General features: G+C 42.8%; 1 protein-coding gene across 1 annotated transcript in view; it reads right to left on the bottom strand.

Moving 5' to 3' along the window:
* Positions 1,775–26,399, bottom strand: part of LOC102162293 — a 107,063-nt gene continuing 82,438 nt past the window's right edge. The window contains exon 2 of the mRNA XM_021075743.1: positions 1,775–4,277. Coding sequence (XP_020931402.1) covers positions 1,794–4,277 — 2,484 coding nt within the window. The 3' untranslated portion in view covers positions 1,775–1,793. The remainder of the gene's footprint in view (positions 4,278–26,399) is intronic.

The following is a 26,399-nucleotide window of genomic DNA, read 5'->3' as shown; positions in this document are numbered from 1 at the left end:
TTGCTTTCACAATTGCAATACTATTCTTTCTGGGATTTCCAAAAAGCTCCCTCCTTCTGAGGGCAACTGGACTTGTAAGAAATCCCAAGCTTATATACCTTTTCTGGTGCCTGACCCAGCACTGTGACCTACCCCCCAAAAAGATGATTTTGTTTTACTAGGAATTTCAGAAGCACCAATCATCACACTCATACTAAAACAAGTTTCAGCTGGATCAGATTTAGATGGAAAAAATAAACCCATAAGCATACTAGAAAACAACATGGGGAAATTTTTTTAAATTTTACAGCCTGCATCAACTTCCTGATACAAAATGGGCAAAGACTATGAACAGGAGTTGATACAAATAGGAATTCAGAGGGCTTGAATTCTACAGGAAAAAGAGAGACCAAACAAATTTACAATGAAATGCCAATTACCACTTGTTGGTTTGGCAAATTCCAAGAAACTGGTCACGCTGTGTTGATTCCAGCGGGGCCCTCAGGAGTGTAACTGGGAGGTAAACTGGCCTTCCTACCCTTCCTCTCCTCTCACTCAGGACAACGTCCTGAATGGTCCTTTCCTTTTCTTGCCTTAAATGGTAAATAAACAGGTTGGTATGAGTCATAGATAACTCACCTCATTCCCAAGCAGGTCCCTGAGCGAGGGTGAGGGTGCTGTGCTCAGGCCACAGGGATGCTGGCCTCTTTTCCCCCTCTCTTCCTTCTGCTCATCCTGGTCTAGCGCCTGCAGAGAAAGCAGGAGGCTTGTCCGGGCCTTGGAGGTCTTGGGGCTTCCAGGGGCCTCAGAGCTGCTATCCATATGGCTGTAGCTTCCCAGAGAAACCACTGAGATGGCCCTGCCCCTGCCAGGGTAGTGGAAATCCACCTGCTGGGCACCAGGCCGGGGACTCTGGGGTTTGGGGCTCAGGGGCTTACAGGGCACTCCTTGGCTTCCATAGACCAGGCAATAAGCAGAGCTGAAGGGAAGCGTGTGGCTGATCCCAACCTGATGCTTCCCAGAGCTGGTGGGTGACAAACGCCAAGACTTTTCTGGAAAGACACCTGAAGGCAGGTATTTATCACTTTCCTGGGGGCTCGTACATTAGATGGTTGGTTCACTTTTCCTCCTGCTATCTGGAGAGGCCAAATTGCTGGATGACAAAGGCGTGGGGGGATGTGGGGGTGTCCAGTGATCTCTAAAAACGTAGCTCTCTTTGTCCTCCATCTGCTCCTCAAGTTGACCATTGGTCCCTGGTGTGGAATGTCTGGGGGGATTCAAGAGTTCTGGCCCTGGAACCAGACTCACTAAGGAAGATCTTTTGGGGCCTTCCGTATCCCTGCTTTTCAGAAACGGGCGCCAGGAACTCTGGCGCAGCCTGCTCTTTTCCTTCTGGTCCTTGAAGGAAGCTGGAGAACATTCACTAGTGTTCCCTTTTTCTAAAACTCTCGACTCAAAAAAATTAGTAAAGGTCTTATGAGCTGAGGCCAACCTTGCCCGGAGCCTTTTCTCTGGGGTTCTGAGTCTCTTGGCGCCGCAGCTTTCTGAAGACTGTCTTCCGCCACCGAGGTCCCCACGCATCTCCTCACTGCCCTCTTCCATTGGCCCTGCGGCCCCTCGGCCTAGGCCCTCCCGGGTCTCGCGAGAGGCGCTCACGTGCGCTCGGCGTGACATCTCTTCCTGGCCTAATGTGCTCTGCACGCTGGCTTTGGGGGGACGACCATCAGCACACAGCTCCTCGAGGCCGGGAGAACCCCCGGGGTGGACCCCTTCAGGGCTCTTGGAGCCGCAGGGCTTGCTTTTCCGTAAGGGGGTCACCTTGGGAAATGCCAGGAGCTTACTGGGCTCCCGTGAAGCCTGGCCGAACCGGCGGGACTGTCCGGAGAGCCGGAGCGCTCGGGTGTGGGCGGGGGCTTGGGAGCCTGGCCATATCTCGGCGCTGCCTTCTTCTGTTCGCACCCCTCGCCTGACCTCAGGGCTCGGTGTCTCTTTGCTCCTTGCCAAGTGAAGGCCCCTAGCCTCAGGCGCTGTAGCAGCTTCCTCCCTGGGCTCTCGGATTCTGGAGCTCTGGCTCTCCCCAGGGGGTTCTCTTTTGTAGGCGCCCCTGTGCTCAGCACGCCCCCAGCGCGCTCCTGGGAACAGGGCTCTTTCCGGCCCGGGGGCCTGTTTTCTGAAGCAGCTTGGGGGATCAGTACTATCCCAGACTGTACGGCTTGGGCCACCTGCTGAAGATCCCCGGGGTCACCCTGTGGTCTGCGGCCTGCCAGCAGTTCACACTCATTGCCACTAGTTTTCGGTTTCCCAGCCCCGGGAAACGGGGGGGTGGCTCCAGCACTTCGGGGAGACCCTGGTGTTTCCTCCAGAAACTCACAGAACTGGGTTTCTGGAAGAGGACTCACTTTCCTCCTGGTGGCCTGCAGCCCTTTCTTCTCAACCGCTATAATGAGCGCACCCTCGGAAGATGCTTTGGGCTCTAACTGGAGGCCCTCTGCAAAGGGTAGGGCACCACCCTCGAGCCCCTGGTCACACTCCCCATCCCCACAGCTGCAGTGAGACATGGTGGTTGCTGCGATTCCTGAAAAATCCTGAAAGGCATTTTTCCTGAAGTTGGGGTCTGGAACCATCACGCCTTCTGCTGCCTTGGAAGTCTGTGTTGCATTTGATTTCAGAGTGGTCTCTGGAGTGTCTGACCCATTGCTCACTCCAGCGCAAACCCTCCAGTCTCTGTTCCACACCGGTGACCTGCTACTGCTGGGGTGATGTGGGAACTGGGCCCTAGCAGGTGACTTTCTCTTCTCACTGAGGACATACTTTGATGTGTAATTACTGGTTTGGTTTCCTGCCTCAACAGAAATGTCCTGAAGCTGCTTCTGTTTATCACTCACATTGTCAGCATTTGGTGCCAGGCCAGCGCCTTGGGGTTCCTCTGGTCTGCTTTCTGGGCTGTGTCCTGACTTGCACTCTGCCAGCACCGGTACCTCCTCTGCGTGGAGGCTCACCAGCTCCTCAGTGAGGCATGAAGAGACTGGGCAGGACCCAGAATCCAGTCCTAACTGGTTTTCCAGCCAGAGAGGTTTAGAGGGTGTGTCCTCAGAGGCCCTTTTCCAGCTAAGAGCACTGGGTTTGTATTGATCCTCCAAAGGAGGAGTCTTCCTTTGGGAAGTAGGGAGCAAACCAGAAAGTTGGGTGGAAATGGGGTGAAGAGGGTTGTGTGTTCTGAGAGCTCCTTCTGCTTCTGTCCCTTCCTTCGCATGGGTTCCAACCTTTGCCAAGTTTGGCCCCAGAGGATCTTCAGGGTATCTTAATGGAAACTCTGCTATGGAATGGGCCCTCTGCAATGTCCTCCTGTGCCAACTGCGGAGCCTTGGGCATGCTGTGCCTTTGTTATCAATATTTTCTGGGGTGCTATGGCAAAGCTTGGCCTGTAGGGGGCAAGATGTCCCTAAAGGAAGCTGGCAGGGGCCATCAAAACCCAGCTGGGAGCAGAGCAAGCCTGTGTTCACTGCAGGACCTGGAGGCCTCCCCTTCCCTGTCCTGGCTTGCAGAGGAGCTGTGCTGTCCAGTGGGCCTCTGAGAGGCAGCTGGGGTCCCCTGTCCCTGTTGTGGATATGCGGCCAGCTCCAGCCCTGTTCACAGCACCGGAGAAGGAAGGGCCAGACCACCGGGACGCCCAGATAACTCTCAGATCTGGATTTCTGAAGAGAAAAAACAGGGGACCTCCTGAGGTCTTGTATGGTCCCCACCTTCGCTGGCAGGAGGCCGTAGCTGCTGGTGGCCCCCTGCAAGGAGCCCTTTGCAGGATGAGCAGCCCTGGCCCAAAGTGACTCTTGCTCTGGGCTGGCCACGTCCTCCCAGAGGTGCAAGGCCCTCACTTCTCCAGCAACTGCGGCAAAGACTTCGAACCCACTTTCGTAAAACTCCTCCTTTAAGTCAGGGCACAGATCTAGTTCTTCCTTTGGGTCAAGCCCAGGGATACCTGTGGAAGGCTGCTTCTGAGGGCATCCAGTTGCTAGAATGTCAGGGCATCCTCGGAATGCTCCTCTGCCCTTGGAGGTCCCACCTGGAGGGAGGCAGATTCCCCTGAGGAGGTCACCAGGCAGGGACTCTATGTCAGAAGCACTTTCAAAGGAGTCCGTTTTTGTGTCTGATTGACTTTCACTCTGGTGGGACACTGTCTCAAAATCATCGTAGTCTGTTGCCTGGCTCCATCCCGGTTCCTCTGGTTTGGTGGGAGAAGATGAGCGCTGATTGTCTTCAGTCTCACCTTCACTTGACAGGTGTGCACTTGGCTCTGGAGTCTGGAAGGGCAAGAAGAGGGGAGTCAGAGAAGAGGCTGAGGACACCTGCTCACCTGTACCACACCTGCACACATATGCACCGCACCTGCTTTTGTCAGAAGGAGGGAGGTTCAGAAATGTCTCATTAGTTCCCCAAGTTCCCTTAGGGAAAAAGAGCTAAATATGAGGAGCTACCTTTTATTAACACTGAAAAGAAGTGATGGAGCCAAACCCAAACAGTAAGGAGAAAATGAGGCAGCCCATTAAAAATCAGTATCGGTGGAATGAACAGACGCAGTTTAAGTAGGTATAAAATGTTGTGTGAGTCACTGTGAGAAGCATATCTCTGCCTAATAGTTTCACCAAGAAAGAACAAATGAATACATGTTTGCTTTGTGTTCTTTTTGTTCAGTTGGATTAAAGTCAAGTCTCTTATGCTTAGAAGTGTTTCTAAGTTAGGTTTGCTGCAGCTTAAAAAACAAAACAAAAACAAAAACACACACAGAAAAAACAAAACCCAACTGGAAAACCACACACACAAGAATTACTGAAATTTCAAACATATTTTGAGATTACAAATCCCCAAGATACCTTTGCTAACAGGAAGAAGAGTAGAGAACTGTGCAAGTATGTTCAGTTTCCTTCTTTCATTACACATTTCTCAACTTTTTGTAATATAATTTATATGCATCCATTTAAAGTGTACAGATCTGTGCATTTTGACAAATGTGTACACCCATGTAACTACCACCATGATACAAATCCTGAGTATTTCCTTTTCTCGAGTCCCTGCCCCTCCCCAGCTGCTCCTCATCTGCTCCCTCCATCCCACCTGTGACCCATTTCTGCCACATAGTTTACCTTTTCTAGTTTTGAGGTAGGAGGTAAGTGGGCCCCTAGGTGAGAACAGCTGGGACTTTTTAGGCCAAATAAATTGGGCCTTGCTTTTCTTCGACATGTCAAGGAAAAAGCTAATTGCAGGAGGTGACCTCTGCTGGAGTAGAAAGATAAGATGACCACTTCAATACTCCTGGGGTCAAGGAGACCTCCCCAATTACACATGTGCAGTAAAACTGCTAGGGGTCAAAAAGGGAGGAGATTGCCAGTCCATAATAAGTCCTGATACCATCCCAGCACCCTTTGCTCCGGAATCCATCTTTGCCAAAAGATGCGCATGAATATCGGGAAGGATCCTGTGTCCAGCCAGGTGTGAGAAATAAAACAAGATAATTGGCTAAAGGTAAACAAAGACTCAGAAGGACTGTCTTATATAAGCAATTTAAATCACCCCTCTGGCACACTCCTTACTCAGGGGTATCCCCACACTGTACCTTTGAGTGTGTGTATTACTGCCTTGCTGCTGTCTTAAACTGCTTCTCTGTGTGCTCTCCTATATGTACTGTGACTCTATCAATAAACTTTATACCTGCTTTCACAGTCACTGCCTGTTTGAAACATTCTTACTTTCAACAGGGGGCAGAACTGGTCTAGTGGTTAGGATTCTGGTTTTCACCCAGGCCGCCCATGTTCAATTCCTGAGCAGAGAATTAAGATCTTGCTTCAAGCCATTACTCTGCCTCTCCAAGATCTGTTTCAGATGACCAGAATATGCAGTACATACTCTTTGGAGCCTGGCTTCCTTCTCTCAGCGCTATACTTTAGAGATTCACCTGCTTATCCTGCTTGTAGCATATATTATACATACAACACCCTGAACGTTGTGATGATGCTGCATCCAACATTCAGTTATCAAGCTCTCCAAGGATTTCCCAAGCCAGGAGTAGGACACACATTTGGCCCCTCTTCTAGCTAAGCCTCCTTCACATAAATTTTGTACAGACGCCATTCATTCAACCAGCCCTTCCCAAGCATGTTTTCCAAGAACTTGTCATTAGAGGTTTCTCAAAATAATAGTGTTTTTAATCTTGAGAGGAGGGAAGCAAACACCAAAGCGTGTGATGTGTGAGGATTCTGAGGTACAAGATAGATTTAAAAAAATCAGGAATAATATTGATACCATAGTTTAAAATATCTTGCAAAGCAAAAAGAAGTTGGGAATATGAAAGGAAACACAAAAAATGAAACCATTTGGAAAGGAGGACTGTCTGGTGGCTACGGGATATCCAAGAGGAGAGGGGAATTACAGAAGCCAGGGTTTCCCCTGAGTCCACTGCTCTGGTGGCCCAACTCCCAGCGGTAGGCACCCCACTATAGAACAGGACAATAGGGCAGGTGCCAGGACAATAGTTTCTGGCCTGCTGACTTGGCATGGCATGGCAAGCTGAGCAGGTCTGGGTGTGGATATGCCTTGGCAAGCACAGAGGACTGTGTGATGGCAAGTCTGTGCTGTCAGGGACAGAGAAGGAATGCGATGCAGGGAGGGTCAGCTACAGGCTCCTGCTCACTAATGCCTGCCTTTGAGATCACCGCTGTCCCCTCAACCTGCTGACCTGTCATAAAACTGGGAATTGACCTCCTGTTGGTAGAGCATTTCAGCAGTCCTGTCAACATTGTCAGAGCTAGATATTATCTCACACAGACTCACATGGCATCAATATTCACATGCTTCAGGCCCAAAGAACCCCAAATTCCCAAATTCCAAATGACCAGTGATCTGAACACAGAGTACTCCAAGATGCCAGGTCTCATTCCTATCCCCACACCCTGCATCATAACTTAGGACACTGCCAGTAAATGGACTGTACTTCCTGGCTGTTTTTTTTTTTTTTTTGTCTATTTTTTTTATTTTAGGATTTTAATTTTTTCCATTATAGTTGATTTACGGTGTTCTGTCAATTTCTACTGTACAGCAAAGTGACCCAGTCATTCATATATATATTCTTTTTCTCACATTATCTGACGTCATGTTCCATCATGAGTGACTGGATATAGTTTCCTGTCCTATACAGCAGGATCTCATTGCTTATCCACTCCAAATGCAATAGTTTGTATCTCTTAAGCCCAGTCTCCCAGTCCATCCCATTCCCTCTCCCTCCCTCTTGGCAACTACAAGTGTGTTTTCCAAGTCCATGAATTTTTTTCTGTGGAAAGTTTCATTTGCGCCCATATATTAGATTCCAGATATAAGTGATATCATATGGTATTTGTCTTTCTTTCTGACTTACTTCACTTTTAGTATGAGAGTCTCTAGTTCCATCCATGTTGCTGCAAATGGCATTATTTTGTTCTTTTATATGGCTGAGTAGGATTCCATCGTGTATATATACCACATCTACTTCATTCATTCATCTGTAGATGGACATTTAGGTTGTTTCCATTTCTTGGCTATTGTGAATAGTGCTGCAATGAACATATGGGTGCGTGTATCTTTTTCAAGGAAAGTTTTGTCCAGTTATATGCCCAAGAGTGGGATTGCTGGGTCATATACTAGTTTTATATTTAGTTTTCTGAAGACCTCCATACTCTTTTCCCTAGTGGTTGTCTGGCTGGGTTTTAAGGAGGGTCAAGCCTTGCTTTGACCTCCAGGTATTCTTATAACTGAGCAAAACCCTGTGGGGCCTTCCCAGAGCAGCCCTTCTCCCATATCCTCTGCTTTAGCTCCTCTCTGAAGTATCACATGTATCTTGTTGGAGGTTAATAGGAACTTCTTGACCTGACTTCTGTGGACAGCTACAAGAAGAAAAGATTTCTGCCCCAAGAAGTTTTCAACAATCAACCAGCCTTTCCCTCACCGTTTTTTTTTTTTTTTTTTCCTCTTTTTCTTTTTTTCTTTTTTTTCTTTTTAGGGCCACACCTACGACATATGCAGGTTCCCAGACTATGGGTCCAATTGGAGCTGTAGCTGTTGGCCTACACCACAGCTCAGCAATGCTGGATCCTTAACCCACTGAGTGAGGCCAGGTGAGACCTGTGTCCTTCCTCATGGTTACTAGTCAGATTCATTTCTGCTGAGCCATGACACGAATTCCTCCCTCAGCTTCTTTTAAAAATGCTTTGCAATTTTGGTTCGGGGAATTTGGGATATTTTGGAGGCACAAGGCACATGTCTCCTTGCATAGCCCTGCAGAAAACCTTTCTTTGCTCCAAACTCTGATGTTTCGGTTTGTTTGGCCTCACAGTGCATTGTGCACGTGGACTTGCACTAACATTCTGGCAAGAGGTCTCACTCTGTCTCAATGAACATAAAAAGCCTCTTTTTTGGGGTGGGGGTACACTCTAAACGCTTCCAGATTACAAAATTTGTATAGTCTATACAAGAGCACTGGAATACCAGCTTTAATATTCCTACAAGTATATAAATGCTGAAATATGGAGAGAACATTTTTAAAAAAAAGCTTTGGATTTAGTTGAATATTAGATTCTAAATCTCATGAAGAAGGTTTTCTTTAGAAGATTTTTGTTTTTGTTTTTTTTCCACTAAGTCGATTCAGGAGTAAATCTCAAATACATAATTTCTCAGTACAAATCCATGTAGTTTCAGGGTTATCCCAAAGGCATGGCCTGGAGTTCAACTCTAGAGGCAAAAGTATTCTTTTTGCTGAACCTCAGAGTTTTTTTCCAGGGCTTAGCAGTGGATCAAATTTGATTTTTTTTTTTTTTTTAAAGCAGAAATTCTCCCTTTTCTTTTGTCATAGGCCCGGCACTTCCTAATTGTCTTCCTTCTGCAACTTTATGAGGCCTCAAACACCAGGGCAAAGTGGACTTTTTCCTGTAAGAGACAGAGAGCTGCATGCAGTGGGTGTTTGCCCAGATGAGGGAACTGGTGACAGTACCCTAGGGAGATGAGAATGGTGTTGACCTCACCCCCATCCCTCCTGACTTTCACTTCTTCCCTCACCTGCTGCCCCTGGCAACAAACCTGCCTCCATTAGAATTCCTTCCACCACCACCCCACCTCTGCCCCACTCCGTGCCCCATTTTCTTCCCTTTTAAAACTCTTCAAGGTACAGTTGACATTTTTATCTCCACACTTCCTTATTTCCTAGTCTCTATCTCTCTCTCTTTTTTTAAGGGTTAGTGCCACACCTGGGCCATATGGACGTTCCCAGGTTAGGGGTGGAATTGGAGCTGCAGCTGCTGCTCTACATCAGTCATGGCAACCTGGAATCCCAGCTGTCTCTGTGACCTATGCTGCAGCTTTCAGCAACGCTGGATCCTTAACCCACTGAGCAAGGCCAGATATTGTACCCACATTCTCACAGATACTGTTGGGTTCTTAACCTGCTGAGCCACAACAGGAACTCCCTCCCATTCAGTCTTTAAAAAATATTAGTATTTGATGATAAGACATCCCTTCTAAACACTAGTTCAGTGGCAAGCCATTTGTTTCAATAGGTGGTTTTTGCATTATCTGGCAATTCTATTTTTTTCTAATTTGCATTATGATCTGCTCTCTGACCCATCATTTATTTAGAAGTCTGTTTTGGTTATCTTTTTGTTATCTTTTTGCTTCTGATTTTTATTTAATTATATTGTAACCAGAGTGTGTGGTCTGTGTGATATTGATTCTTTGCAATTCGTTGAAACTGGCTTTATAGCACAATACAAGCACCTACCTGTTGGAAATGTGGCTACTCTAGTTAAATTCATTTCACATGTAATCTGCCTTAACCAATCAGAGTTCTTTTGATTGTTGCTACAAAAGACGTGCATATCCTCCAAGTGGCAAAAAGCCTAAACAATAAGATGTTTGCCTGGTTGTTCTGCAGAAACTTGAAGTCAGCTGCATCTAGTTCATGCTGACCTGGTTATGACTGGATGGGACCCCCGACTCTTCAACTGGACCTGTGCGAGTATCCTGCTCAGTGAACTTTTGAACTTGCAGAGGCAGGCAACTTAGTTAACACACAGAACAGCAAGGGTTACACCTTGTTCCAGTCACCTTTTTCCGTGCTTTATTCTTTACTACTAAATACCCCAGGCCCCTGGCTTTCCCCAGGGATTTGAGATTTATTCTCCCATCTTCATGCCTGGCTGGCTTGGGAATGAATGAATAAACGCTCTCCTGCTGCAAACCTGGTGTCTCAGCAGTTCTGACTTGCTGTGAGATGGTTCGGTAACAGTGTGTCATAAATGTTCGGTGGGTGTTTGAAAAGATAGCCTATTCTCTAATGGTTCATTCAGGATTTAATAAGTGCTCATTGAGCTTGTTAAGAATTAAATCCTTGCCAAGTCCTCAGTAATTTGACTAGTGTTTCATCAATTAAGAGATGTGGAAATTACCCAATGTAGGGTTGCATTTGTCAATTTCCTCTTTTAATTTTGTCCTTTTTCCTCTTACCTATTTCAGTGTTATGTTCCTAGGGGCATAAACAAATTTTGCCTCTTTTTTTATTACTTACTATTTTTTATGCAGTAACTCTCTTTATTCCTTATAAAGGTTTTTACTTTAAATACTGTCTTCCTTAATATTAATAAACCCACACCAACTTTCTTTGGGTTAGTATTTGCCTAGTATGTGTTTTTCCATTCCTTAGTTTTAGTCTTTCTATGTTCCTTAGGTGTGTTTTTCATACCTTACATATAGCTTGGGTTGGTAACACAGCAGGGTCCTGTGGGGCTCCTGGACACACAAGCCTTTCTGTGTCCTCCATCTCTTGTTTTTAGGGAATAAGCCTCAGCTTCCATGACCTTCCTTAAGTTCCAAAGGGCAGCTGCTAACCAGGGAAGGAAGGGGATGCAGAGACCAGGGAGGAGAAGTCAAGAGTGCAGCCTTGGGGCAGGGTCCTGGTTCCTCCTCAAGGAATATACATAACAATATCTTTGAGCCTTTCTGCAGAACTAAAACCCCCAACAAATGGAAGAACTACTTGATGAAGCTTTCTTCATTCCTGGGAAGGAGGAGGACCACCAGAACCAGTCTTGGAGCCACTATACACCAGCTTTGAGAAACAACACAAACTTGCCTCTACCCTGATTCTTATCTATGGTCCTATTTCCCACTCCCCAAACTATAAAATCACCTAATCTCTCCCAAGGGGAGCACAGTCTTTAAGGCATTAGCCTGCTGTGGCCCCCTTTGCCTGGCAAAGCAATAAAGCTATCTTTTTCTCCTTCACCAAAAACTCGGTTTCTGTGTTGCTATTCAGCAACAGTGGACAGAGGCCGAGTTTCGGCAGCAGGTTTTCAAGGTCCAATATTTCAATCACTTAACCAGAGAGTTTAACCAGTGGGCATTTATTTGGGTTTTAAGAACTCAAATTTTGGCACTTTCCATCAGCCTCTACATGGAGTGAAACATGAGCCACTGCAGCTGCTGACCAGAAGCACTCTGAAAGGAGCTCAGGATGGAGACCAGGAGTGAGGCACTCTTTGCTCCCGGAAAACTGGTAGAACTGGTGTTCAGATAGTTAGATATTTTAAAAGACTTTATGAACCCAATTCTTGCAGCTCCTCATATCTAGAAAAACAATAAAACCCTACAATAATGATTGATGTCTCTGACTGGTAGTAACCTTCACAAGATCAGCAACAAACTTCCATGAAATGTTCACATGGCTGCATGCACCTTCACCTTTTTGACTTATAATTCCCCTTTTCCTCTTTGGGGCAGCATTTCAGAACTGTCTGAAATACTGGCTCCTGGGCTGTAGTTAGTAGACAAAACAAAAGATGTCATGGTCATCTGTGAGTGCAGTCACTCCCAAGGGTGGGCAAGTGAGCCCTGAGGAATCTCAGGAAAGAAACAAAGACTGACCCCTGCTGAGGTGCTTTTCAAAGGTGTGACTCCAGTAAGCCCAGACTTTTACATCTTCCCATAGAAACTGGTTTTCTGTAAATCTTCTCTAAATGTGGTTATCTATAATCCTTTGTTTCTACTACCTTCACTTTGTCATGAAACTGAAACATATATCCTAGCTTTCCCCCTTTGCCTCCTCAGAGTAGTTTCTTGGGGCTACCTGAGATGCTGTCTCTTGGGCCTAAGTCCTAATTTCACCTCAAATAAAACTTAGCTCTCAACTTTCATGTTGTAATTTTTTAATTACAAAACTTCCTCCCACCCCCTCCCCGCTCCAGGAATTTCCTTTTTTTAAAAATGTGAGCCCAACAATGGTTTAAGAGTGTATGTTTAAAGGAATGTTACACTTTATTTCTATGTGTTTTTGCTGCAGGAAGCATGTTGGGAAATAACCTAGTCTGCAATATGGTAGAATCAGAAATTCCCTTCTCTCTGCTCACCAAGGTCTGGCTGTCTCTCTACTCACCCAATGAAATCAGTCTGGCAGAGGCCCTCCAGTGACCTCTGCATCACCAAATCCAAAACTCTGGTCTGTCTGCCTCCCTTCTTTTCTCACCTCTTCCTTCCCCGCCTTTCACTATTTTTCCTAAACCTTTACTGGGGTATAATTGACATAAATTGCACGTATTTCAAGTGTCCAATTAAATTAATTTATGAAACTATGACCACGATCTAGATAATGAGCTTTTCTCTTGCTTCTAGAAGTTCCTTCTTGCTTCTCTGTAATCCTTCACTTTCATCCTGCCTCCATCCCCAGGCAATATTTAGCTGCTTTCTGCTACTATAGAATAATTGGCATTTTCTAGAATTCCATATAAATGGAATCATACAGTATGTATTTTCTGTCTGCCTTTTTTTCACTCAGCACAATTATTCTGAGATTCATCTATGCTGCATGTGTCGTCTTATTGCTGAGTAGTGTTCTGTTGTATAGATACACCAGTAGGTGTTTATCCACTCGCCTGCTGAGGCACTTTTGAGTTGTTCCTAGTTTTCAGCTTTTCAAATAAAGCTGTACGAGTCTGTACAGATGTGTGCTTTCACTTCTCTTGAGTCAGTCCTGAGGACTGGAATGACTGGGCCACATGATAGGGGTATATGTCTAACTTCTTAAGAAGCTGCATACTGTTCTCCACTCCCTTTTACACCACCCCCAGCAGTGAATGAGAGTCCAGCTCCACATCCTCACCCACATCTGTGATGGTCACTTTTGTTCATTTAAGCCATCCTAGTGGGTGTGAAGCAGTATTTCGCAGTGGTCTTAATCTGCATTTTCCTAATGACATATGATGTTGAGCATCTTTTCATACAGCTTCTCCAATCTGTACATCTTCTGTGAAGTGTTAGTTCAGATTTTTTGCCCATTAAAAGAAATTGGATTGTGTTCCTATGGAACTGCAAGACTGTATATCCAGATATAAGCCTTTCATTGGATATACGTCTTGCAGACAGTTTCTTTCAGTCTGCAGCTTGCCTTTTTATTAACAATATATTTTTTTAAGCAAAACATTTTAATTTTTTTTCTTTTTCTTTTTTGGCCATACCTGCAGCACTGTGGAAGTTCCTGGGCTAGGGATCAAATCAGGACCACAGCAATGACCGAAGCCACAGCAGTGACAATACTTGATCCTTAAACTACTGAGCCACCAGGAAACTCCCAAAAGGTTTTAATTTTGATGAAGGCTACCAATTTATTGATTGCTTTTTCCAGATCATGGTTTTTGTGTGTGTGTGTGTGTGTGTCAAATTTTAAAACCTTTGCAAGTTGAGGAGTTCCCATTGTGGCGCAGCAGAAACGAATCTGACTAGGAATCACGAGGTTGTGGTTCGATCTCTGGCCTTACTCAGTGGGTTAAGGATCCGACGTTACCGTGGGCTGTGGTGTAGGTCACAGATGTAGCCCAGATCTGGCTTTGCTGTGGCTGTGGTGTAGGCCGGCAGCTGTAGCTCCAAATAGACCCCTAGCCTGTGAACCTTCACGGGCCGCAGATGTGGCCCTAAAAAGCAAAAACAACAACAACAAAAAACAAAACTTTGCAAGTTGAATTTTAAAAACTTTGCAACCAAAAGTCACTAACTTTTTTTTGAATTGTTTCTTCTAGACTGTGTTAGACATAATAATGCCTCTCTTTACCAAAAGATGCCCATGTCCTAATTCCTGGAGCCTGTGACTATTACCTGCTAAGACAAGAGGGACTTGGCAGGTGTGATTATGTTAAAAATCTTGAGGAGATTTTCCTGGATTATCTGGGTAGGCCCAGTGTAATCATAAGAGTCCTTATAAGAGAAAAACCAAGGCAGGAGAGTCAGAGAAGATATGATCCTGGAAGCAGAAATCAGAGTGATTGAAGGAGGGGCCACAAACCAAGGAATGTGTGCAGTCTCCAGGAGCTCGAAGAAGCAAGTACACAGATTCTCCCCTTAGAAATTAGATCTTAAATGCTATCACAACAAGAAAGAATGAAAATCTGTCTCCTAGAGCCTCCATAAGGGAGCACAGCCCTGCTGACAACTTGATTTTAGCCCATGTGAGAGTTTCCAGCAACATAGCACAGAGCATGAGGACTGTGTGACACCTTCCAGACTGTCATGTGGATAAGACACATTGCAGAGAAAGGCCCTGGGCTTCTCCATGGGCAGAAGGTGGGGCACAGGCCTGTTTTCCTCACTTGCCTTAGTCTACACATCTGTCAAGGGCTTCACAACACCAAGTGTGCTTATCTTTCTAGATTTTTGGGAAGATGAAAATTCTAAACATACTCCTACACTCTATAATATCAACTGCCTCAGGTTAAACATAGAGACTAGCCACCCTATTCTGTCATTTGCTGCACACCGGTCTGGTCACAAACACCCGGGACAGAAATGATGTCATACATCTTTACCTCCCATAGTATCTAGCAGAGGACCTGGTACAGAGTGACCACAAAGAGAATATTGGAGGAATGTAGAACAATGCGAGCTTACCACTGCAACCATGATTATTACAGCTCTGTGTCTGTGATCATATAAGCATTTTATATCCATAGGACATTTTCTCAAATATAATATTCAAAGGTAGTACATGCACATTTTCAACTGATTGTGTTCACTAGAACTGTGATGCAAGTTTTTATGGTTCTGGCATTTCCAATTTGTGAGAATATTTTAAGACAGAGATGACATGTTTTATGTTTTCTTTTTGTTTGTTGGTTGGTTTTTGGTTTTTTGGCTGCGCCTGTGGCGTGTGAAAGTTCCTGGGCCAGGGACTGAACCCGTGCCATAATAGTGTCCCAAGCCACAGTAGTGACAATGACAGATCTTTAACTTACTGTGCCACAAGGGAACTCTCATGAGTTTGGTGGGATTCTTTTGGTCTTTTTAGGGCCACACCCACATATGGAGTCATACGGAGGTTCCTAGGCAAGGGGTCAAATCGGAGCTGTGGCTGCTGGCCTACACCACAGCCACAGCAACATGGGATCTGAAGTAGGCCACCAGGGAACTCCTACAATGCTCTCTTATCACTTAGCACATTGTGTTGCAAGCAGCCCTCATCACTGCCCCCAAACACACACATACACATATCAAACAGGACATGTGCATATGTAACTAAAAATTGAGAGGAGGGTTAGGAAGGGAGAAAGCCTGGGAGCAATGAGAGATTAGAGAAGAGCTCTCCAGGAGGTGATTAAGCAGAGGCATGAAGGCTGAGCAGGGCCAGCCCTAGGAAAGGTGGGGGAGGAGAGCATTCCAGATTGAGGACAGGCCTGTGTGAAGACCCTGTGGTCCAGAGACCTTGGCTCAAGGGAACCCAAAGAGTGGGTCCTTGGGACCTTATGGTGAGGGGAAGAGGAGGCAAAGGCCAGTACTGTGAGACTGGAAGGTGGGGTGAGGAGCTGGGTTTTATTCTGAGTTCAAAGAGGAAACCAAAACAGAATTTGAAACAGGGAGTAATGTGATGGGAGGTAGCTTTAAAGTCACCATGGCCGCTGTGAGGCCAGTCAGAAAACTACCATGGTTGTTCACTTTTCTTCTCTATTGCATTTTGGTATCTAACCGCCAGGCACCTACCAAAGCCACTATATTATCCGGCTTCCTGCTTTCAGGTGGGTCCCCAAGCCCTTGTCCCATTGAGTGCCCCAAGCTGTGAATTAGATCAGCTGAGAAATTAGCCTAGCATCCCTCCCCCGTGGGAAGTGGGCCTTTAACTACAGTTTTAAGAGGTAAAAAATGATTGACTATCCTTGTGATGGGAATTTGAAGTTGTGCCAAATTCCCAGCACAAATAAGGTCCTCTTTCTGCACCTCAGTATCCTCATTTGTAAATGAAGCCATGTGAGGAGATTAGCATTTTAAAAACTCCATTCCTTTTTTTTTTTTTTTTTAGGGCCGCAACCATGGCATACGGAGATTCCCAGGCTAGGGGTCCAATTGGAGCTACAGCTGCCAACCTACACCACAGCCACAGCAACACAGGATCTGAGCTGTATCTCCAAGCTGCACCACAGCTCACAGCAACGCCAGATCCTTAACCCCCTGAGTGAGGCCAGGGATCGAACCCACAATCTCATGGCTCCTAGGCCATACCCAGGCTAAGGGTCTAATTGGAGCTGCAGCCAATGGCCTGTGCTACAGCCATGGCAACACTAGATCCGAGGCAGGTCTTCGACCTGTACCACAGCTCAGGGCAACACTGTATCCTTAACCCACTGAGCAAGGCCAGGGATCAAACCCTCAACCTAATGGTTCCTAGTTACATTTGTTTCTGCTAGGCCACGATGGGAACTCCTAAAAACTCCATTCTGATTGCAGTGTCTGCCCTGATAGGAAAGTGAGCTCCACTCTTATAATGAAAATACCAAATTAGCTTCACATTCATAACTTTTTTGGAGCTAGCAGAGCGCTGAGGTTGCAGAGAAAATTACCCAAAATATGAGGATAGATAGGCATCTGCAGGGAGAGAGGAAACCCAAATTTCCAGGCCAGTATCAAATGATCAAATAGGCCTAATTGGAGTCTTAGAAGGAGAAGAGAGCTAGAATGGGGCAGAATAAATATCTGAAGCAGTAAGTCCAATAATTTTCCCATATTAGTGACAGGTATCAAACCACAGATCCATACAGCTCAAAAAACATAAATACAGAAGAACAAAAGCTCACACTTAGGCCTACCATATTCAAACTTCTGGAAACAAAAGACGAAGAGAAAATCTTGAAAGCAGCTAGAATAAAAAGAAACAATGCCCAGAGAAAACCAACAGTAAGAATTAGAGCAGAAATCTTATCAGAAACCAGTCAAGCCAGGAGACAATGGAGTGAGGTCTTTAAGAAGCTGAAAGAAACATATATAGCAAATATAAAGAGTTATATTCTTTTATTTTTATTTTTATTTTTATTTTTATTTTTTTGTCTTTTTTAGGGCTGCACCCTAGGCATATGGAAATTCCCAGGCTAGGGTTCGAATCAGAGCTACAGCTGCCTGTCTACGCCATAGCCACAGCAATGGAGGATCCAAACCGTGTCTGCGACCTACACTATAGCTCACTGGCAATGCCAGATCCTTAACCCGTTGAGCAAGGTCAGAGATGGAACCCATGCCCTCACGGATACTAGTTGGGTCAGTTACTGCTGAGCCACGACAGGAACTCCCAAGTCCACCTTTAAATTTAAGATTTAAATAAGGTCTAGAATTTGTTCCTGAGTTTTCTTTTTAACTCCCAAATATTCTGGACTAGGAATCAGAGAGAACAGTAACTTGGAACCATCAACAGGCAGAAAGATAGGAAGGAAAGAACGGAGGGAGGTGGGAAGCAGGAAGGAAGAATGAAGGAAGAGAAAGAAGAAAAGCTTGCTCTCTGTTTCATCTGTGTGCCGAACTTTAACTCACAGCAGTGACTGAGTGATGACATGGAGGAGCTTATGCCACTGAGAAGATTTAGATTGCATATGGCTTCTAATAGAAAGAGGCATGCCGTGTCACAGAAGGCCACATGGGGAAGCATCAGTGTTGGTCAGGAGGCAGAAGGAGCAAGTGGGAAAGCCTAGGCTAGAACTTTTATTGGGTTTTCTGAGAGAAAGACAAGACAGGACAAGGTAAATGGCTTAGGATTGGCAACTCTGAATAATTACAGCAGGCTCTGGGGTAGGTGCTGGCCCTGAGGTGATTGAGGGCAGGGGGAATATTGGCTCAGTGTATGAGAGTCTGATAAGGAAGTGGTTCAGAGCATGGGCTCCAGATCTTAGAGAAGGCATAAACAACTTGGTCATTAGTTTGGTCCTATAATTAATGGATTTCAAATAGAAAAATCCAGAATCTAAGAAAACAGAGACCACTCTCTTTCCAAAGTTCCAGGAAGGGAAAGTCCGGTAGGGTTTTAGCAAGAAGATCTATCCTCAGTGGCAGGAGTGGCCTGACCTGTCTGCAGTAGTAGCCATAACAGATCCTGGATAGTCCAAGCCATGACCTCCCACCCCTCAACTATTAGCAAGAGCAGGCTAATCTGCCAACAGCAGAACCCAGTCAAGCCAAACCACTCCCTGCAACACATCTGCCAGGAGCAGGTGCACCCTCTGACTGCACAGGTGGTGTCAACAGTCTTGGTGTCTTCTGGTCCTCTACCCAGCCATAGAAAGCAACACAGCACTGATGTTTCCCAATCCTCTACCCAAAGGCAGAGAACCTCCCAGACCCCATGGCTTTGGCCCTTCCCAGTGGCAGAAAGTGGCCCAGATAGGCACTTCTCTCCACCAATGGCAATGGCAGAGACAGTGTGGGGAGCTCAACAGCAGTGGGTAGTCGGAGAACAGCTAGGGGAAGTGCTCTTAGTTCCAGGGTTGGGATTCACGCACCCACCTAACAATACCAGGAAGACCAGGAAAGCCATTTCTGGACCCTCAGACAGCATCAACAGGGATCAAAGGAGAGCTCGAGCAAAATAATAAAGCAAATCAGAATTGCAAAATCTCAGAAAACTAAATTGTCATTGGAATTGCAGCCAATAAAATAGGCCAGACCTACATACTAAACCTAAATAGGGCAAACTCTTGCTAAAAGAGAATATTTAAATAGGATTAAGACTCTCCTAACAAAATATCCAGAATGCCTACAATACAATAGAAAATCATTTGTCACACTAACTTATATGAGAAATCACAAATAGAGTGGGAAAAAACATTAAGTTGATGCAAATACTGAGAAGAATCAGAACAATTTGACAAAGATTTTGAAGCATCCACCATAAAGCTGCTTTTACAAATAATTATAAATACACTTGAAACACATTAAAAACTATAAAACCTCAAAAAAAGTTTTTAAAAAGGAACAAAATGGAAATCAGAGGATTGAAAAGTATCCTAACTGAAATAAAACTGAATAGATGGGTTAAACAGCAGAATGAAAAGAACAGGGATAGAATCAGGAAACTTGAGGACAAGTCAATAGAATTCTGAACAACAGAAAAAATAAAAAAAATTATCATAGCCTCAGGGACATTTGTGTCATTAAAGTCTTGGAAGGAGAGGAGAAAGAGGAAGAAGAGAAAGAATTTTTAAACAAATAATGGCTGAAGAGTTCTCAAATTTGACAAGAGATAAACTATAGATTAAAGAAGCTGAATGAATCATAGGAAAAATCCAAAGAAACCCAAGGCAAAATACATCATAATTAAGCCTCAGAAAACTGAAACCAAGGGAAAAAAATCTTAAAACAACCAGAGAGAAATGAAGCATTACATACAAAGGAACACATATTTGAATGACGGCCTTTTCTCATCTGAAGCCATGGAGACCAGAAGAAAGTGATGCATTTTTCAAATGCTGTTAAAAGATCATTCAACTGCAGTGTGGAGTAAAGGGAATCCTCCTATGCTGTTGGAGGGAATGTAAGTTGGTGCAGTCAGTAAGGAACACAGTATGGAGGTTCCTCTAAAAACTAAAAATAGAATTACCATACGATCCAGCAATCCCACTCCTGGGCATCTATCCAGAGAAAACTATGACTCAAAAGACACTTGTACCCCAATATTCATTGCAGCACTCTTTACAATAAGCAAGACAAGGAAGCGACCTAAATGTCCATCTACAGAGGAATAGATAAAGAAGATGTGGTACATATACACAATAGAATATTACTCAACCATAACAAGAAATGAAATAATGGCATTTGCAGCAACATGGATGAGCCTAGAAATTATCATGCTAAGTGATGTTAGTCAGTGAGTCACAGACATCATATGCTATCACTTATATGTGGAATCTAAAAAAAGGATATAATGAACTTTGCAGAAAGGAAACTGAATCATAGAGTTTGAAAAACTCATGGTTACCAAAGGAGATAGATTGTGGGGGGAGGGATGAACTGGGGGTTTGGCATGGAAATGTTTGAGATATTATATTTTAAGAGACAGGTGTATAAATGGAAATAGAGTTTCAATACTCCATTAGAAATGGAGTTTCTAGTCTATACAGTATGCAGTTATTAGTTAACTTGTTTATATTGTAATACTTAGGTTAGAAGTAAAAAGATGGAAAAAGACATATCTGCTAATATTAACTTAAAAAAAGCAGGGTGGTTATATTACTATCAGGGAAATTAAACTTCAGAGGAAAAAAAATCTACCAGAGGCAAAGAATGAAGTTCAATAATGATAAAATAATAAATCCAACAAGAAGATCTTAACAATCTTAGATGTGCATGCAAGAAAGAATAGAGCTTCAAGCTACATGAAAGAAAAACAAAGCTCAAAAAAGAAATAGAGGAGTTCCCTTCATGGCTCAGTGGAAATGAATCTGACTAGCATCCATGAGGATGCAGGTTTAATCTCTGGCCTCACTCAGTGGGTTAAGGATCTGGCCTTGCTGTGAGCTGTGGTGTAGCTCACAGACATGGCTCAGATCTGGCATTGCTGTGGCTGTGGCATAGGCCAGCAGCTACAGCCCTGATTTGACCCCTAGCCTGAGAACCTCCATATGCCACAAGTGGGGCCCTAAAAAGCAAAGAAAAAAAAAGAAAAAAAATGAAATAGAAAAATTCATAGTTATAGTTGGAGATGACAAAACTCACTATCAGCAACTGATAAAACTACTAGGTAGAAAATTAACAAAGATGTACAATAACTGAGCAACACAAGCAGTCAACTAGATCAAATTGACATTTATAGAACCCTCTTCCCAATGCAGTAGAATACACAATCTTTTTAAATACAGAACATTCACCAGGACAGGAACTTCACCTGAGTTACAAAACATAACTCCACAAATTTGAAACAACTGATATCATAGAGTATGTTCTCTACCCATATTAGAATCAATTGGAAACCAATAACAAAAAATAAGAAAGTGCACTATCAGTTGGAAATTAAACAACACATTTCCATGGGTTGAAGAGGAAGTCCAAGGTAAATTTAAAAAATACCCAGTATCAGGACTTGCTTCAGCAGGATATTTACTGAAATTGGAACAATACAGAGAAAACTAGCATGGCCTATGGTTATGCACAAGGATGACATGCAAATTTGTGAAGCATTCTATATTTTTAAACAGACAAATAAAAGAGATAAAAGATATATAAATTGGAAGAAAAGAGGTAAAATTGTCAATATATGCATGACATGTATTTCTATACAGAAATAGAAACCCTAAGAAAACCCTAAGAACTCCACACAAAAACTACTCAAATTGATAAACGAATTCAGCAAAGTAGCAGAATACAAGACTAACATTCAGAAATCTGTTGCATTTATGTACACTGACAATGAAATATTAGAAAAGGAATATAAAAAATACATTTTAAAATTTCATCCCCAAATTAAATACCTAGGAGTAAATCTGACTATGGAGGTAAAAGACTTATATGCTAAGAACTATAAAACACTAATCGAGGAAATTAAAGAAGATTCAAAGAAATGAAAAGATATCATGTACTCCTGGATCTGAAGAATTAATATTATTAAAATGGCCATACTACCCAAAGCAATCGACAGATTTAATGTGATCCCTATCAAATTAGCCATGACATTTTTTCACAGAACTAGAACAAACAATCCAAAAATTTATATGGAACCATAAAAGACTGAGAATTGCCAAAGCAATCCCGAGGGCAAAAAAACAAGCAGGAGGCAAAATTCTCCCAGAATTCAGACCATATTACAAAGTTACCATAATCAAGACAGTGTGGTACTGGTACAAAAACAAACATACAGACAAATGGAACAGAATAGATCGCCCCAAAATAAACCCAGACACCTAAAGTCAATTAGTCTTTGCAAAATGAGGCAAGAATATAAAATGGGAAAAAGACAGTCTGTTCAGCAAGTGGTGCTAGCAAAACTGGACAGCTGCATGTAAATCAATGAAATGAGATCACACCCTCATGCCATGCACAAAAATAAACTCAAAATGGCTTAAAGACTTAAACATAAGCAAGATACCACAAAACTCCTAGAATAGAACATAGGCAAAACATTATCTGACATCAACTGTAAAAATGTTCTCTTAGGTCAGTCTCCCAAGGCAATAGAAATAAGAACAAAAATAATGGGACCTAATCAAATTTACAAGCTTCTGTACAGCAAAGGAAATAATAAAAAGAAAAACCAAAAAGATGATCTATGGAAAATAGTTTCAAGCAATGCAACCAAAAAGGTCTTAATTTCCAAAATATACAAACAACTTATACAACTCAACAACAAAAAACCAACAACCCAATGGAAAAATGGGCAAAAGACCTGAATAGACATTTCTCCAAAGAAGACATACAGATGGCCTGCATACACATGAAAAAAATGCTCAAATCACTAATTATTAGAGAAATGCAAATCAAAACTACAATGAGGTACCACTTCATACCAATCAGAATGGCCATCATTAATAAGTCTACAAACAACAAATGCTGGAGAAAAGGGAATCCTACACTATTGATGGGAATGTAAATTGGTACAACCATTATGGAAACAGTATAAATGTTCCTTGGAAAACTAAATATATTTACTTCACTTACTCTGGTTGCATCCATGCTGCTGCAAATTGCATTATTTCATTCTTTGTTATTACTGAGTAGTATTCCATTGTGTATGTGTAGCATGATCTAACAATACCACTCCTGAACATATATCCAGATAAAACTATAATTCAAAAAGATCCATACAGCCATAAGTTCATAGCAGTACTATTCACAATAGCATTCACAAGACATGGAAACAACCTAAATGTCCATCAACAGATGGTTGGATAAGATGTGGTATATATACAGAATGGAATACTACTCAGACATAACAAAGAATGGAATAATGCCATTTGCAGCAATATGGATGCAACTAGAGATTCTCATACTAAGTGAATTAAGTCAAAAAGAGAAAGACAAATGCCATATGATATCACTCATATGTGGAATCTAAAATATGGCACAAGTGAACCTATCTACAGAACAGAAACAAACTTATGGACATAGAGAATGGACTTGTGGTTGCCAAAGGGAAGTGGGGAGGAAGTGGGTTGAACTGGGAGTTTGGGGTTAGTAGATGCAAACTATTACATTTAGAATGTATGGGCAATGAGGTCCTAATATACAGCACAGGGAACTGAGTCCAGTCTCAGGATATAGTATGATGGGGAATGATATGAAAAAGAGTGTGTGTGTATATATATATAACAGGATCACTTTGCTGTATAACAGAAATTGGCAGAACATTGTAAATCAGCTATATTTTAAAAAGATACATGCACCCCTATGTTCATTGCAGCACTGTTCACAATATCCAAGACATGGAAGCAACTTAAATGTTCATCGTCAGATGAATGGATTAAGAAGATCTGGTACACATACACAATGGAATACTACTCGGTAATAACAAAGAATGAAATAATGCCATTTGCAGCAGCATGGATGCAACTAGAGTAAGTGAAGTAAATCAGAAAAAGAAGCGCAAATACCATATGAGATCACTTGTATGTTGAATATAAAATATGTAGATAAATGAACCTATTTACAAAACAGAAATAGACTCACAGACATGGAGAACAGACTTGTTGCCAAGGGGGAGGGGGAAGGGAGTGGGATGGACTGGTAGGTTAGGGTTAGTAGATATAAACTGTTACATTTAGAATGATAAGCAATGAGGTCCTTCTGTATAGCACAGGGAATTATATCTAATCTCTTGAGATAAACCATGATGGAAAATAACATAAGAAAAGCAATGTATATATATGTGTGTATTTGTATATATATATGCGTGTGTGTGTATACACACTGGGTCACTTTGCTGTATAGAAGAAATTGGGACGACATTGTAAATCAGCTATACTTTAATAGAAGCTGTAAGAAATACACAGAACTGAATGAAAATACAGCATATGAAAAGCTAAGGCAGTGCTGAGAGGGAAATTTGTAGCACTAGATTCTTACATTAGGAAGAGGAAAATTCTTAAATCTATAAGATCCCACCTTAAGAAAGTAGGAAAAATAAAAGCAAAATAAATCCAAAACAAGCAAAAGGAAATTCTTTTTCTTTTTTGTCTTTTTTGCCATTTCTTGGGCCACTCCCACAGCATATGGAGGTTCCCAGGCTAGGGGTCGAATCGGAGCTGTAGCTGCTGGCCTACACCAGAGCCACAGCAACGCAGGATCCGAGCCTCATCTGCAACCTACACCACAGCTCATGGCAATGCCGGATCCTTAACCCACTGAGCAAGGCCAGGGATTGAACCTGCAACCTCATGGTTCCTAGTCGGATTCGTTAACCAGTGAGCCACGATGGGAACTCCAGGAAATAATTTTTTAAAATGGAATTCAATAAAATTAAAAATAGGACAAAATGGAGAAATTCAACAAAAAAAGTTTAAAAAAAATCAATTGTTAATCTTCTAGCAAGAACAACAAAAATAAGAGAGAAGACCTACACAAAAAACCAAATTCCAGAATTAAACAAGAGCTATCATGGCACATCCTGCAATTATTAAAGGGATAATAAGAAACTATTCAAATGTAAGGCTCATAAATTCAATAACATGACAAATGGACCATATGTGTTTTTTCCTCAAAAAACCCACAAACTACCAAAACTCAACCAAGAACAGATTAAACTGAATAATCCCATAATCATTAAGGCAACTAAATTTTTATTACACGCCTTCTGGTAAAGGTCTTCATGCCCAGATAGTTTCACTGCAGAATTATACTTAGCATTTCAAGAAGAATTAGCACCAATTTTATTCAGTGTCTTGCAGAAAAAGGAATAGAAAGGAACTTCCCAACTTACTTTATGAGACCATATTAATACTAACCTAGACAAAGAAAGTACAAAAATGAGCTCCCATAGTGGCTCAATGGTAACAAACCCGAATAGGATTCATGAATACGTGGGTTTGATCCCTGATCTTGCTCAGTGGATTAAGGATCCGGTGTTGCCATGAGCTGTGGTGTAGGTCACAAATGTGGTCAGGATCCCCTGTTGCTGTGGCTGTGGTGTGGGGATGGCAACAACAGCTCCGATTCAACCCCTAGCCTAGGAACTTCCATATGCCATGGGTGTGGCCCTAAAAAGACAATAAATAAATAAATAAATAAATAAAGTAAAATAAAATACCAAAAGAAAAACTATAGACTACTATGGACTAGTATCTCTCCTGAACTTAGATGCAGAAATCCTCAACAAAATATTAGCAACTAGAGTTCAGCATTATATAAAAAGAGTCATCCATCCTGATCAGGAAGGATTTATTCCAGGTATCCAAGGCTGTGTCAACATTTGAAAAGAAATCAATATATACCAACATATCAACAGGCTAAGAAAAAAAAAATATATATAGAACCGCATTAATGGATGGAGAAAAATAATGTGATAAAATCCAACATCCATTCATGATAAAAAAACTCTGAGCAGTTAGGAAGAGCAGAGAACTACTTCAACTTGATAAAGAGCATTATGATGACTAATTTTATGTGTCACCCTGACTGAGTTAAAAAATTCTTGGATATCTGGTAAAACATTCTTTCTTGGTTTGTCTGTGAGGGTATGTCTGGAAGAGATTAGCATTCGATTCAACAGACTGAATAAAGAGGATCCACCCTCACAATGTGAGCAGGCACCATCAAATCTGCTGAGGCTTGAATAGCAGTAAAAAAGGGATGGACAACCAGTTCCCTCTTTTGAGCTGAGCTGTCCATCTTCTTCTGCCCTGGACGACTGAGCTCCTAGTTCTCAGGCCTTTGGACTCTGGAGTTTATACCATTGGCTCCCCTTATTCTCAGGCCTTTGGCCTCGGACTGAATTACACCATTGAAAGGCTTTCCCGAAACTCCAATTTGCAGACAACAGACTGTGAGAGTTCTCAGTCTCCATAATGCTGTGAGCCAATTCCTATAGTATATCTCCCCTTATATAGATCTCTATACATCCTATTGGTTCTATTTCTCTGGAGAACCCTAATACAATCATCTATGAAAAACTTATGGATAATGTCATATTT

Source organism: Sus scrofa, chromosome 15 (assembly GCF_000003025.6).
Source record: "Sus scrofa isolate TJ Tabasco breed Duroc chromosome 15, Sscrofa11.1, whole genome shotgun sequence".
NCBI lineage: Eukaryota > Metazoa > Chordata > Mammalia > Artiodactyla > Suidae > Sus > Sus scrofa.
This window is presented reverse-complemented; position numbering and strand designations above follow the sequence as displayed.